General features: G+C 42.7%; 1 protein-coding gene across 9 annotated transcripts in view; it reads left to right on the top strand.

Moving 5' to 3' along the window:
• The window catches only part of UBTF (upstream binding transcription factor), a 39,717-nt gene extending 27,319 nt beyond the window's left edge, over window positions 1–12,398 (top strand). For 8 of the 9 annotated variants that reach the window (XM_060281521.1, XM_060281523.1, XM_035136116.2 and 5 more), the window contains 9 exons: window positions 433–588; window positions 3,758–3,913; window positions 4,526–4,636; window positions 5,463–5,551; window positions 6,636–6,825; window positions 7,458–7,505; window positions 8,938–9,006; window positions 10,207–10,350; window positions 11,150–12,398. In XM_060281521.1, coding sequence (XP_060137504.1) covers window positions 433–588; window positions 3,758–3,913; window positions 4,526–4,636; window positions 5,463–5,551; window positions 6,636–6,825; window positions 7,458–7,505; window positions 8,938–9,006; window positions 10,207–10,350; window positions 11,150–11,263 — 1,077 coding nt within the window. In that variant the 3' untranslated portion in view covers window positions 11,264–12,398. The remainder of the gene's footprint in view (window positions 1–432; window positions 589–3,757; window positions 3,914–4,525; window positions 4,637–5,462; window positions 5,552–6,635; window positions 6,826–7,457; window positions 7,506–8,937; window positions 9,007–10,206; window positions 10,351–11,149) is intronic. The other variant, XM_060281522.1, reaches the window with a different exon arrangement.
• Window positions 12,399–14,506: the final 2,108 nt, after the last annotated feature.

The following is a 14,506-nucleotide window of genomic DNA, read 5'->3' on the forward strand; positions in this document are numbered from 1 at the left end:
GTCCAATATTTGTCAGATACTGAAGGAAGTGTTAGATAATTGACAGTAAAATAATAAGTTACCATGCTCATTGTTGTATATAAACACCCATCTTCGCGGTTTTTATTTCTTTCCCATTCCCTTTGTTCATTACAATAATGCACCTGAACGAAAACAGCCTCAAATGATAAACATGCTTTTTAACTTGTAGTTCCACCAATTAAAAATTGATCTTGCTGGTAAAAATTGCCTCCCCCCCCCCAATTGATTAATCAACTAGCTGGCTGATCTACTAGGAATACTTTGCAGCCCTTAAAATAAGGCCACCTTCCCCAGTTTTTGCTCTTTTTATTATTATTTGCTTTTTTCCATAACACTTTTTTAAAAGAACAAAAGACAAAAGATACAAACTCAAAATTCCACAACCACGAGTCCCTTTGTGCTCTTTAACAGGGAGGTTCTGAGAAACCCAAACGGCCCGTTTCTGCTATGTTTATCTTCTCGGAGGAGAAACGCAAGCAGCTGCAGGAGGAGCGACCCGAACTGTCGGAGAGTGAACTGACCCGGCTGCTGGCGCGGATGTGGAATGATCTTTCAGAGAAAAAAAAGGTTGTTGAATCAATAATGCACATTCTCCTTAACCATCTTTTTTGGGGGAAGGTGTGGGGGAACATGTATTCCTGGGTATCTCAAAAAGTCAGCTGGATGGTTTCCCCCCCTGTTGACTTAGATCAGAGGTAGCCATCATGATGCCTTTCATATGTTCCTGGACTCCCAGTTCCCATCAGCCCCAACCTGCATGACCAAGGGCTAGGGATGATGGGAGTGGTAGTCTGACAACATCTGAAGGGCACCATATTGACTACCCCTGACTTGGATGAAACCAGGATCTTGACCCTCTCCCTCACCCTTTAAAAAAAAGAAAGAAGAGAAAACAAAATCTGCTAGAAACCCCACAGAAGGTTCTGAACATTCCCGAGCCTTCGGTTCCCTCTAGAAGCCACCAAGCAGCTCCGTTAACAGTCTGGGCGCTCCTACCATTCCATCTTGCGTTACCTCTGCTCATTTTTTTTCACCAGTTTGGGAAGGGGGAAGGAGCCAGACTCGGTCAGTGCTTTCCTTTAGTGTGAGTGTGGGTGAAATTTAAAAAAACCAATTTTGTGTTCTTTTGTACTATTTGCCTCCCAGTACAGCTGTGAATACACATGGAGTCAAATGGGAGAGGTCTTGAGGCTTGGTTTAGATACCTGAGAAAGAGGGTCTTGGGATCCTTTTGGGAGTTAGCTGGACACCTTTGGTGGACAGGGAAAGTCGTTGCACTTGGGAGATGGGGTTTGTTGTCGCTGTGTATATGCCTTAAAAGGCTAACTTTGGGTGATGACAGATGACTAGATATCAAGCAGTACATTCCTATGGTGGGCATAACATGTGGGATGCCGGAACAGCATCCACCCACATGCCAAAGAATGTCACCACAGATTTGCAGCCGGTTGAAAATCCATTAAAAAGCAGGGGTGGGGGTTCTCCTTCCTTCATGCATTACATCATGTATTTGGGTTTATTTGCTTTGTTTTATTCCTTTATTGCATTTATAGTCGACCTTTCTTCCAAGGGCCTCAAGGTGGCATACATGGCTCTTCACCTTTTCATATTTTTCTCACAACATCCTTGTTAGGTAGGTTAGGCTGAGAGTTAGTGTAACCTTGAGGCCTAGAAACATGTATAAAACCTGGGTGAAAATTTGTATTATTGGGTACCTCAGTTGTGATTGCTCCAACCATATGTTTGTAGTTGACGCTGTCCACCAAAATTTGTCATTAAAACTACAGAGTATGCCTTATTTTCATATTGTTAATCTGCATAAAGATACATAAAGTGTGTCTGTGTTGCTTTGTTTTTCATTATCCTGCATCTGTACCAGGCCCATACTTGACATGTTCAAACCTCACTGCAGCTGTTTTCTAGTACAGGAAAGGCACATTTCAGAAGTGAGACCTGAAGCTCTAAAGCCATAGTCATTAAGCTCTGGCCTTCTAGCTGTTGCTGAACTAGACCTCCCATTGACCATGCTAGCTGTCGCCAATGGGAGTTCTAGTCCAGTAACATCTGGAGTGCCACAGCTTAGTCAAACCTGCTCTAGGGAGTGTAGCTTCAAACCTTCAGCTCTTCAGATACACTGAAACAGAAGTCATATACACTTCTTTAGATACACTGAAACAACTCCTCACCCACAATCATACCACCACCAGACTCAACATGGACACTGGTACCAGAGCCTGCAATAAGCCCAGATGCCAACTTTGCTGCCACATACACCTGGACAACACCATCACTGGTCCCAACAACATCAAACATACCATCTCAGGACTATTTAATTGCTCATTCTCTAACATTGTGTATGCCATGAAATGCCAACGGTGTCCTTCAGCTCTCTATATTGGACAAACAGGCCAAACCCTATGCCAAAGGATAAATGGACATAAATCTGACATCAGGAAGCACAAGACAGAGAAACCAGTAGGAGAACACTTCAGTCTCCCAGGACATTCTATACAAGATCTCAAAGTAGCTGTTTTATTACAGAAAAAATTCAGAAACGGACTGGAAAGAGAAGTTGCTGAATTGTAACTCATTACCAAGCTTAAAACCATGGAGAGACCTGGTCTGAATAAGGACACTGGATTCTTATCTCATTACACATGATCAAGCTTTCTTTAGCACCTCAGCCCTTGCTTTTTCCTGCAAGACCAATTGCAGTCGTTTTAAGGTTCATCAACAGGTTTACCACTCCTATCAGCCAATCACCCATTCCCACCACCCTTTTGAGTAATACCCCTCCCCACCCTCTGACTATACATAGGATCTGGTGACTTCTGTTTCAGTGTATCTGAAGAAGTGTGCATGCACACGAAAGCTCATACCTATGACAAACTTAGGTGGTCTCTAAGGTGCTACTGGAAGGATTTTTTTATTTTGTTTTGTCTAAGTTCGCATCTGTGCACAGAAAGAGGTACACATCCACAAGACTCCTTGAATTTAGCATTTGTGTTTTTAGGTAGCTGTGTTTAAGGTAAAAATAGTATTAGTTTTTGTGCTGACTTTACCACATTTCCAAAAATTTTTTTAAAAAGAGATAATTTTAAGGGCAGAATGATGTTTTTTGGGGGTGAAAGCTGTCGATAATAGCTGATTTTAATGGGAGAAAGAAAAAATGAAACTCCAATGTTTGTTTTTATCTTGCAAATGGTTGGTTGCTGTTCATTAAAGCAGTTAGATGGCTTGCTAGCCATGTATTTAATGTACAAACGGAGAAACTTCCTTACAAGAAAACCTGCAACTCACACAGGGGGGGGGGGAATTACAGGTGTCTTTCAAGAGGACACACATACAATGTTTTGTTCTACATGTTTTTCAAAATGCTGGGTCAGGCTATAGTGGGTCTCACATAAATTGGGCTCCTGCTGTCTTCCTGCAAGTGCAGGTCACAAGGCTGTTAAGAGTTTTTTAACCACCTTGATTTGTGTCCAGAAGCTAATAGATTGGCCCATAACTGATTATTCTGCTTTGGTTTAAAACCTGCTGCTCCTCCAGCTTAACAGCTTTCCTCCTCAAAATCTGTTGTCACAGACGTGGGGGAGAACCACTGCATCATCAAGCCACACACACTCCAAAACACAGCTTCAGTGCTTAACTTTTTTCCCCCCAGCCAGTTTTCTGTGTTTCTTACCAATCAGTAATGGATTTTGCAAAGATTTTGACCATTCGTGTTATTTTCTAGGCCAAGTACAAAGCCCGTGAGGCTGCCATGAAAGCTCAGACAGAAAAGAAGCATGGTTCCAACAAGGAGGATCACGGCAAACTTCCTGAGTCACCAAAAACACCTGAGGAGATCTGGCAGCAGAGTGTCATTGGAGATTATCTTGCTCGCTTTAAGGTAAAGTGGGACAGCAGAGGCCTAGTTTCATAATGGAATGACCTGCAGTATGTCAGTAGCGAGACATGTGAGTGACAAAGCAGAGAGCTGTATAGCTTTGACTTGCTCCAAAATAGAGGCAGGAGTCTGCAGAAGGGGAGGCTGACTGACTACATGTCTTGGAGAGGAGTGCCATCTGAGGAGGTGGAGTTCAGAATTTACTCAAGAGACTCAAGAAGGAGATGAACAAGGGGCAGCTCCCATCTTGTGCGTGTCAGGAGGAAGAATGTCAACTCAGATGAGCTGTGCTAATGGGAACTATGGCTGTAAATAGGGCTGATGTTAATATTGCCATTGACTTGATAAACTGTAATTTGAGGGATAAGCCAAAGGCATGCAAGTCTTCCATTGTGGGGAAAAAGGGCATGAGTTCTGGTCCCTGGTTAGCACTGCAGAACTCATGAGATGACCAGTGTAGAACGTGAGTTACCAGGTAAGCAGCCTGCCTTTTTCAGGTGGTAACTGGCATGAAATTAGGATAGAAGTGGTGGGGCCAAAGTGGGGAGTTGTCTGAGCTCTGCGCTTTTATGGAGTCCATGACAGTGTATAGTAGCAGCTTTTCTTCTGCTTCAGAATGACCGAGGGAAAGCACTAAAAGCCATGGAAGCCACCTGGAACAACATGGAGAAGAAGGAGAAGCTGATGTGGATCAAGAAGGCAGCAGAAGATCAGAAACGATACGAGGTTGGTCAGTCTTTTAAAACAAAACAAAACAAAACCCCGCACCACTTAGTATTTATCACTTCAGTGTGATTGCACTGCATCGAGTGTGTGTATGTGCACAGTTTCCACAGGAATGCAGAAAAACAGTCCTGTGTGTGGAATATCAACTTCCAAAAAACCAGCCAATTTATGGCTGTATGGAGATATGCTTGATCATAAGTGGCTTGTGCTTCCTGCCAGTGAAATGGTGGAATAAGATTATGCATAATTACACAGATTACATAATCCAGCCTTCTGTTGTCTTTTCTTGGCGCAGAATCTGGATTGCCAGAATTCTAAATTTTAATTAATTAATTTTCTCTAGCAACTTGTATGCACAGCTTCTCTGTTTTACCGCTCAGGAGTGGGAGCCATTGGCTTCTGCTCCAGATTTCTGCAGCCTTGTAAATAAGACCAATAAAGTTACTAGCCTGCCAGGAGCTAGCAGAAGAGAGACAAACAACTCCATTTCTCTTGTAGCAACCTGCTTGGTTCTGTACTGGGCTCAGAAAAGGAGCAGGACACTCAGTTTCTTCTTGGTTTGCCTACCTTGCATGTAATCGCTTGCCACCTCTGGCTAGGAGGTTAATACTTAAAATACAAGGTTGAAGCTCTGTATACGTTTCTTGGTAGGTAGTTTTCTGGGTTGTTGAGCAAATGTCCAATGTTTGCCTCATTGAAGGCTTGGGCATCTGCATGAAAGAGGAGGGGGGTTGCCTTTTTAATTTTTCTGACATTTTTCATTGAGCTGGACCAGGCTTCTCAGCTTTGTACTGTAATTCTGTTTCTTCTTTATTTTGCTCTGCAGCGAGAACTGAGTGAGATGAGGGCGCCACCATGCACAACAAATTCCTCCAAGAAGATGAAATTCCAGGGTGAGCCGAAGAAACCCCCCATGTGAGTATTGCCATTGGGTGTTTTTCTTTTAAAAAAGCAGGGTTGTATGTGTGTGCTTATATGTTTTGTGTTCTGAGTTGTGTTTATGGCTTACAAACGCACAGTGGTGAGGAATCAGTGGCCTTCCTGAAGTTAAGTCAACTTCAGTAGATTGGTTTAAAGGCAATCTACAAGTACTGTAAATAAAATAAAAAGCACAATTAACATTTCTGGAAGCCCAAAATCATATTAAAACTGATGAACCAAAACCAAACAGCAGCAACAGAATAACTACTTAAAAGTCTTAATTCTCCAAAAGATAAGTGAAGCAAAAAGCGTTTCTGAATGGAGCCAATAGAAAAAAAACAGTTGCGCTTCCAAGGAGATGTCATTTGAGTTCTGAAAAAGATCTGTTCCCCATGGAGAGGGGTGGCATCCAGAAGAGAGTGCCTGTGTTTGCATATCATACTCAACCATGGTTATGTGCATGAGCAGGAAGGAGCCACCAAAGCCTTTGTCTCAGTATACCTTTTCCATCCTTCCATGTGACTGGGAGGAGGATTTTGCAGAGCTTCATTCCACTTTCCACAAAATCTGACTTGCTATTTCTTACGAAATGGCAATAAGAGAGTAAAACAAATTGGTAAGTTTCCAAACAAACCAAAATTTGTTTGGAAACTCTCAAGGGGAGTGGGGAGGTTCCGGCTGCTCCTTTCTGCCTCTGAAACCATGGTTTAGCAATGCATGTGAACGATACCACTGAGTTTTCCAGTACAGTGGTACCTCTACTTACGAATTTAATGCGTTCCGAACACATATTTGTAAGTCGAAAAAAATTGTAAGTCGAATCCCATAGGAATGCATTGGGAGAAAAAAATCGTAAGTCGAAGCAACCCTATCTAAAAATTCGTAAGTAGAAAAAATCCTATCTAAACCGCATCCAAGATGGCGGACGGAGCTCCATTTGTAAGTAGAAAAATTCGTAAGTAGAGTTATTCTTAAGTAGAGGTACCACTGTATATTAAATAGATCCTGCCATCAGTCCTGCTGTCTTTCTTCCTCCTGCCCATTCACCTGTAACTTCTCTCTTTTGTGTCCTCACTAGGAACGGGTATCAGAAGTTTTCTCAGGAGCTGCTTTCAAATGGTGAACTTAACCATCTTCCTCTGAAGGAGCGGATGGTGGAGATTGGAAGCCGCTGGCAGCGCATCTCTCAGAGCCAAAAGGAACAGTACAAGAAGTTGGCCGAAGAGCAGCAGAAACAGTACAACGTACATCTGGAAATGTGGCTCAAGGTGAGCTGTCAGTTGGGTGAAGGCACAAGAACAGGTAGCAGCTCCTTGAGAAGATCAGAGTGTTAGCAGTGAAGCGTCCATGTGAAAGCCTTCCAAGTCAAGCCATATTGACATTTGACTCTTGTTCTTCAACCAAAGACTTTCAATCTGTATATAATTCTGCTCATCCCCAGTTTCTATCAGCAACATATGCGTCCTAGACATTGTGTGAGCTTTCCCCACCTCTCACCTGTCCTCTGGTCTCATGGATCATCCTGACACACAGAGCGCTCTCCATGTTCGTATACCTTGTCTGAGGTTTTGTTCTGTGTTTTCTCTGCAACCCAGATCAAACTTCCTCTACCCTGACAGCATCTGCTTAGGCTTTTAGCATTTTCAGCCCTCCATTCCTTGCCTGTAAAATGGGAATAATTGTTCATAGAGCAGAACTCATTGAAGCAAAGCCAGGGGCTTGCAAGAAGTGTCATATTAAAGTGCTGGCAAGAAATGATTCATCTGTGGTAATTATAATCTGGTTGCTTTATGTAGGAACTATGATCAGTCTATCTTCTCCCACTCCCCATGTTTTGAACCACCTCCATAACATGCTTAATCTGGGCTTCTCACTCCTCCCCCTTCTGTCTTCTCTGCAGAGTTTGTCGCCACAGGAGAGAGCTGTGTACAAGGAACATACCTCCAACGTAGGTTTCTTGCAAGTGTTTGGAGGGGACTGGCAGGGGTATTTTTTCAACTTGACCTCTGAAATACAGTGTAGCTTGGAAGTGAAAGGAAGGGAATATCTTCATGCCTGAAGTTGGGTTCCATGTTCTGTAACTCTGGTTAGGTCAGAAACGAGGAGCCTTTGCCCCTCCCCCCCCAAAAGAAAACGCTTCATTTTTGTCTGTATGGAAGATGGAGATGGGTATGCAAGTGTAGAAACCAGCTTACTGTACAAATGTAAACATTACATTCATTGTTCTGTCCACTTGCCTCTGGCCCCTCCTACCAATGGCATTCCCAGAAGGGATACCTATCCCAGCAGGACGTGCATCAGATAAAAGTGTACCAGTTACTGTTTGAAAGCTGCTCTGAATTACACAGGATATTTATGGTTATTGAATTGGTACCCTGTTTCTCATATTTTAAGACATACCCATAAAATAAGCCATAGCAGGATTTTTAAGCATTCAAGGAATATAAGCCATACCCCGAAAATAAGACATAGTGATAGGCGCAGCAGCAATGCCGGCTGTGGCAGGAGGAGGAGGAAAAAAATAAGACATCCCTTGAAAATAAGCCATAGTGTGTTTTTTTGAGGAAAAAATATAAGACATGTCTTATAATATGAGAAACACGGTACATTTTGGTCTAACAATAGGATAGGAAACAATAGGATTTCCAGGATGCTATAAGAACTCTTGAGTCATAGCTGCCAAGTTTTCCCTTTTCTCGCGAGGAAGCCTATTCAGCATAATGGAAAATCCCTGAAAAAAAGGGATAACTTGGCAGCTATGTCTTGAGTAGAAAATCTTAAATTGCCTTTATATTTTCGTCCTGCTGCTTGTTTTAGCATTTTTGGCATCAAGTCTTCAGAATCTAGTGCCACAAGAACTAGATTGTTTGTCAGGGGCACATTTGATTTTTGCTAGAAATGGAGGATTGGGGAAGGGGCAGGCTAGATATTAGCTTGCTGAAAAGAATGCTAGTGTTTTCCTTGCCACTGTTGCTGTCATGGGTGCCACATAATAATAAACCCATTCTGCATTTATAGAAATCTTTCAGTGTGGCAGCACCGACACTTTGGAACTCCCTGCTTATTGACATCAGGCAGGCACCTTCACTGTACTGTATTTGGCACCTGCTAAAAACGTTTTTGTTTAGGCAAGCCTACCTAGAATGTTGGTGTATGTTTTAATCTATTTTTAGTTTATTGCTTATTTTAATTTTTTTAGAGTTCTAAATTGTTGTTAATTGCTTTTATTAATAATTTTATTGTTTTATTCTTTTTGCAAACTGCTTTGAGGGTTCTTTCCTTTTTTTAGAATCAAGCAGTATATAAATTTTATGAAATAAATAAATGTTGACACTCCCCCCGCTTTCTACCACTGCCGCCTCCATCTTGTATCCCAACAGAAACGCAAGAACATGGGGAAGATGCGAGGCCCAAATCCTAAGATGAAGCCCTCAGTGCAGTCCAAGTCAGTAAGTGCTTTAACACTTCTTCCTCTTCATCATGCAGCTGTTCCCCGCAATGGAATAATCCAGAGAAAGGGAAGTTTGTTCCAAGGTTAGCCTTTGGCTGATTTAATGAAGCCATTTTGAAAGTGTTATAACTGACCCCAGGAACTCTGCTTTCTTTCTGAAATGGTCTGGTAAAGCATTGTAAATGATTGTAAAAGGCCTTGCTTGCTTGCTTCTTATTTCTAACAGGGGAGGGAGCCAAATTCTATGCAGCTGATTGATCTGATGGCTGGGGCCCACTGATCTTCCACTGGGAAGGAGAGATGCAATCTCCCTATAGTTAGTTATAGGGTAGGGTTGCTATATGTCCAGAGTTTCCCAGATGTAGCCAGAATACTGCAGTCAGAAGCAGTGTCTGGGTGGAAATTGCTAAAATTTCCAGGGAAATCTGGACGTATGGCAACCCATGTCAGCAGTGTCTTTTTTGTCGATTAACTTTTAAAATAGCTCAAAAACATCATTTTTAGCTCAATAACTTTGCCAAGAAAAGCTTATAGGGAATGTAGTTTTTTTTTTTTCTGCAGCTAAGGGGCGCAAGTAACTTTGCTTCCATGAGCATCAGTTGATTCTCATGACAAATGGATTTTTTAAATAACAGTCTCATGAAGGTGATACTTTTTTTGGGGGGGGCGTTCTGCTGCACTTCAGGTGCTGATAGCTGGAATGCTGTTTGCTCTTCAGACCCCTGTGCTTTTCCTTCTTTCATTTTGGTCTTCTCCACTTTCCTTAAGTGGGCATGCTTGAAGCTGCAAATGTAAAAATCCTGGAGCTCTTGGGTGTTGATTTCATTAAAAATAAACCAGTGATGCAGCAGTTAATTTTCTATAGTGAGAACTTTGGGTTGTTGGACTGGCTTTCTTTTAACAGAATATTGGGGCAGAAGGGGCATATATTTCACCCTCCTTTGTAATTTCTGGCACAGCTATAGTGCATTCAGTTTCATTTAAGGCCCTGAACCATGTCTGTGCCACCCTGGTGAGCACCTTCACATTTCATCCACATGCAAGAAGGCACATTTTGAGAAATAGGGATATGTTTGGCCACTTAGGGTTCTTACTGTGGCCTCTTGGGTGTATAAAGGTGAATGCCGTCTGTTGGTGCGTTGCTGGTGTTTTCAGTCTACCTCTCCCATGTCTCCGTTAAATCCTGTGTGGTTTGCAGGAATCTGAGGATGAGGACGATGATGATGACGATGATGATGACGATGAAGAGGAAGAGGACGACGACGACAATGCTGATTCCTCAGAGGAGGGAGGGGAATCCTCTGATTCAAGCAGTGAAGAGGAGAGCGAAGACGGGGATGAGGTGAGTGTGCAGGTGTCTGTACACTTTTCTATATACACTACCTCTTGTTCACACCTATTCTGCAAAACTGATTGTCGGGGCTGCATGTTTCAGTAACTGCTTAACTCTGCTTATTAAGCAGTGGGGGCTATCCTCAACAGCTGGGCTTTTCACAAGTTCAAAAGTGCAGTGCCTCTGAATATAACTAGAAGGCTTTTCCTCTTTTAAGGAGCAACCCTAGCATCCCACCCCCCTGGTCCCACCCAAAACATGATGGATAGCAAGGCTCCCAGGACAGATGGTGAGAGGTACAGATAAACGCAAGCCAGCACCTTGCATATGAAGGAACAAAAGCGCTAGTCAAGGAGCCGCTGTAAATACATATATACATTTTATGTCAAAGCGATTTAAATTCTGCACCAAGAAAACGCTGGATTCTGCAAGCTGTATAAATGACGCAAACTGAACAGATTTCTCATTTCGCATAGTTTTATTTGACAACTTCTATTGTCCTGCATCATTCTGGTTTCTGTTAGTTGTGGAGGATGGGGGCAGGTGTGCAAGGCACTGAAAGGCCTAGCCACTGGAAAACATGCTCATTTCCCTCCTCAGTTTCTGCGTTTCAGTATGTGGGGGCGACAGGTCTTCAAGCATATATCTTTGAAGCCATAAGAACGAGGCACTTTTATTCTAAAAATAATTAATTTTGCATTTCCCAGTAAACTGAATGCTGCACCCCTGCCACATTCTGCAGTGCCTCAGCATCACCTTGGGTACCCACACTAGACATAACTTCATACCTTGCCTCTTCCCTCACCAGAATGAAGAAGAGGATGATGAAGAGGATGACGATGACGACGACGACAATGAATCTGAGGGCAGCAGCAGTTCCTCATCCTCCTCAGGAGAGTCTTCTGATTCGGACTCCAATTGAACCATCCCCTTCCTCCAGCCGCCTTTCTTGCTGTATTCTATTCGGTTTTGTTTTTCCGGATAAAAGTAACATCTACAGCTGGAGAGCTAGGATGGGGGGAGCAAAGGGAGGAAGGAAATCACTGTGGTTTAATTATCTTCCTCTCCTCGCGCACCTCACATTGTATTTAACTGTGTGTGGTTGTGTGTGAGGGGAGCAGGGGGTAGAAAATAGCTGACAACCAGCGGAGGGTTTTTTTGTGGCGGTGGTGTGGGGAGAGAATTTTTATTCTGTACTCCTCTCTCTTATTCCCCCCTCCTGAATATCTCTGGGGGTTTCCCCCCTTTTTGTTGAGGTGGGCAGGGTCCTGGCAAAATACAGGCCCCTTTTTATTTCCCCCCCCTCACATATCTACCCCCCCTGCCAACCCCCAATTCTATCCACCAGCTTTGGACTTTGTACAAATTCTTTTTTAAAAAAAACAAAACAAAAAAACCAACATGGCAATGAGAGACTTCCCCACCCCCTTAGCAAACAGCCAGGGAGAGATGGGTTCCAGAGAGCACGAGCCATGGAAGGTTCTGGACTTTGCCAGTGTGACCCACCTCTCCTCAAAGTGGACAATCTTGTACAGTCTTGAAATTTTACACCCTGACGAAAGAGAACAAAATGGCCACAGATATCCAGCAAACGTTTCCTGCTGAAGGAAACGGGATGGGAGGGTATATTTCACGTGAGTGCATGGCGCAAGGGTCAGGGAATAGAAAAGGAACTGAAGAAAAGGATTTCTTTTGCAGAGAGAATATCTGACTAGTATGCTGTCACAGGAGAAGAGAATTTTGGGAGCTCCAAGGTTACTGACTTTATTTTGCAGGAGGTGGACTTTTTCTGTCGTTTTTCTGACCAGCATTTAAACAAAGTCAGTAGTGGCCAGACCCCTTTGGGTTGTTGTTGTTGTTAATATATATATTATTTTTTACAATGAAGTGACCAATAATTGTACCAAAATGGGGCATTTTGTTTGACTGTCTTTGGAAGCGGGAGGTTGGTTGTGGGTGGGATCCTCTGTGTCATTAAGCTTTTTTTTTCACAAAAAAAAACTTTTATAAACAACGTGAGACAACCATCTTTTTTACAACTAAATTATCCCATCTTTTAGATTGAGTACGTCATATGTCTCATACCCTTATGCAGAGGCTGGAATATTGGGAGTGGATGGGGTTTGTATATAAGAGGCACGTAGATTCTTCCGCGCCCACCTACCCCCCACCCCAGCATGCCTTGGTTTTATTCAGGCTGCATGTGTTCATTCAACTTTGGGCAGAGGAATGACGCCAAGAAGAGAATGATTCCAGCCACCAAGAAATGTATTTCTTAGCCTCTTCTGTGGGGAATAGAAAGGAAAGGAAACTCCAGTACCAACTTTGTGTTTGCCCTGTAAATGACGTCAGAGCTAGACACACTATTTGTTGTAAAAAGAGAGAAAGTGGAAACCACACCTCCTTTCCCCCCTTATAAGATGTCATATCATACAAAACATCACCATGCCACAAATTCCCCTACCCATTCTCCCAGGAGTAACTAAAGGGGCAGTGAAATTTGCAGCGTGGTGATTTCAAGACACACTTTGTATGACTAGACATTACTGGGCAAAAGGAAGGGCCAGAACTACATGGCTGCTGCTTCCAAGGGCATGTGTCTCCTGTAATGTTTAGTTCCAGTCTGAAAAAAGAGGAAGAAACTATTACCTTGTTTGGATGTAAGACTAAGTTGTGTGTTAGCTCTACTTGAACAAGCCTTGGACGTGTAAGCTTTCCCCTTGCTGTGAAGAGATCAGAAATGTTCGTTTCCTTATTTAATTCACCATGGTTACTTGTTGTGTCTACATGTGGACAAACTGGTTTAACTTTGCTTTACGGAAACAAGCCACAATTGGAAATCATGGTCTGTGATCCTGGCTTGTTTCCCTAAACCATAGTTAAGATTTGTCATAATATCAAACCATGGTTTATTGCAAACAGAAGAGAGTTTCTGATCTCACAGTGGAAGAAAGAGGAAGGGGTGTGTACATGAGCCTGAGACTTCTTCGCATGTTGATACACAGTTTACCATAATGTCCAAACTAGATCAGTACAAATTGGCACTGGTGATTTTCTCAGAAAAACAAGCTGATATGTTGCATCTTGCTATCTAATTGGACAGGTGGTATCTAGGGAAGGCTCCTTTTGCTGCTTCCCATCTATGTTCCCTGTCCTTCTGTTTCTTTAATATTTTACATGCAAAACATAATTTAGTTTATGAGAGCATGCATCCCTGACTAGCCTTTATTTTTACATTCTTTGGACGATTACCTGTTCTAATAATATGACTAGCAGTTTCTTATTTTTAAGGCCAGATCCTGTGACTAGTGGCTTGCAGCCCCAATTTGGCCTGCAAGCTGGTTCTGTCCTATATCTTGGCTCTTCAGTGCCCTTCATAGCACCGTGTCTTCTGTTGACAAGCAAAATGAGAATTTTGCAAAACAAACTTCAAATGCATTGTAGTTTACAGAATTCATTGTTTCCCCTTGAAATATACTTTGGTTTTTTTATTTTTAAGTATACCTACCAGAAAAAGTACACACACACCTTTTTTATCCCTCTCCCCTTGTGGAAATTGAACACATGGCTTGTGCTTTGCCGATCTCTTTTGGGGAAGTCTGGAAACCTCATGAAGGAAACATGGTCTTCTAAAGAAAGACTTGGCTTCTAGCACTGCAGATACTCCCCTGGAGGGAAGTTGGACCATTTGAGAATGCAGTCGAGAGGGGGAGTTACGAAGGGCACTGAAGACCCTTCCAGATGCTGGACCACAGCTCTCATAATCCCTGGTCGTTGGCCATGCTGGCTGGGGTTGATGGGAGTAAACCAAATTTACAGGATAAAAAAACCTTAACAGCAGTATTTCCCATTTAGTCTGCTTTTCTCTTATCAGTTTGCTGTCTCTTGCAATGCCTTGCTGTGCCAAATGTATTCCTTCTCTTTGAGGATCTTGGCCCCACAATTGCCCTTTGGAAGTGTGCTATACCTCAGTTCCATCACTGGGAAGAGTCCAGTTGCTAAATATCGTATTTTGAACCAGCAACTCAAATAAATACAAAAGTCTCCCACTATTGCAAAATGCCTTGGGAGGGCCTACATGTTTCAAGCATTGGAACCTTCCCTACCTTTGCTAGCATTTCTAGTTGTTGTTGTTGTTTGTTGTTGTTTTAAAGCCACCCATCCA

The sequence above is a fragment of the Zootoca vivipara genome, chromosome 13 (assembly GCF_963506605.1).
Source record: "Zootoca vivipara chromosome 13, rZooViv1.1, whole genome shotgun sequence".
Taxonomy (NCBI): Eukaryota; Metazoa; Chordata; class Lepidosauria; order Squamata; family Lacertidae; genus Zootoca; species Zootoca vivipara.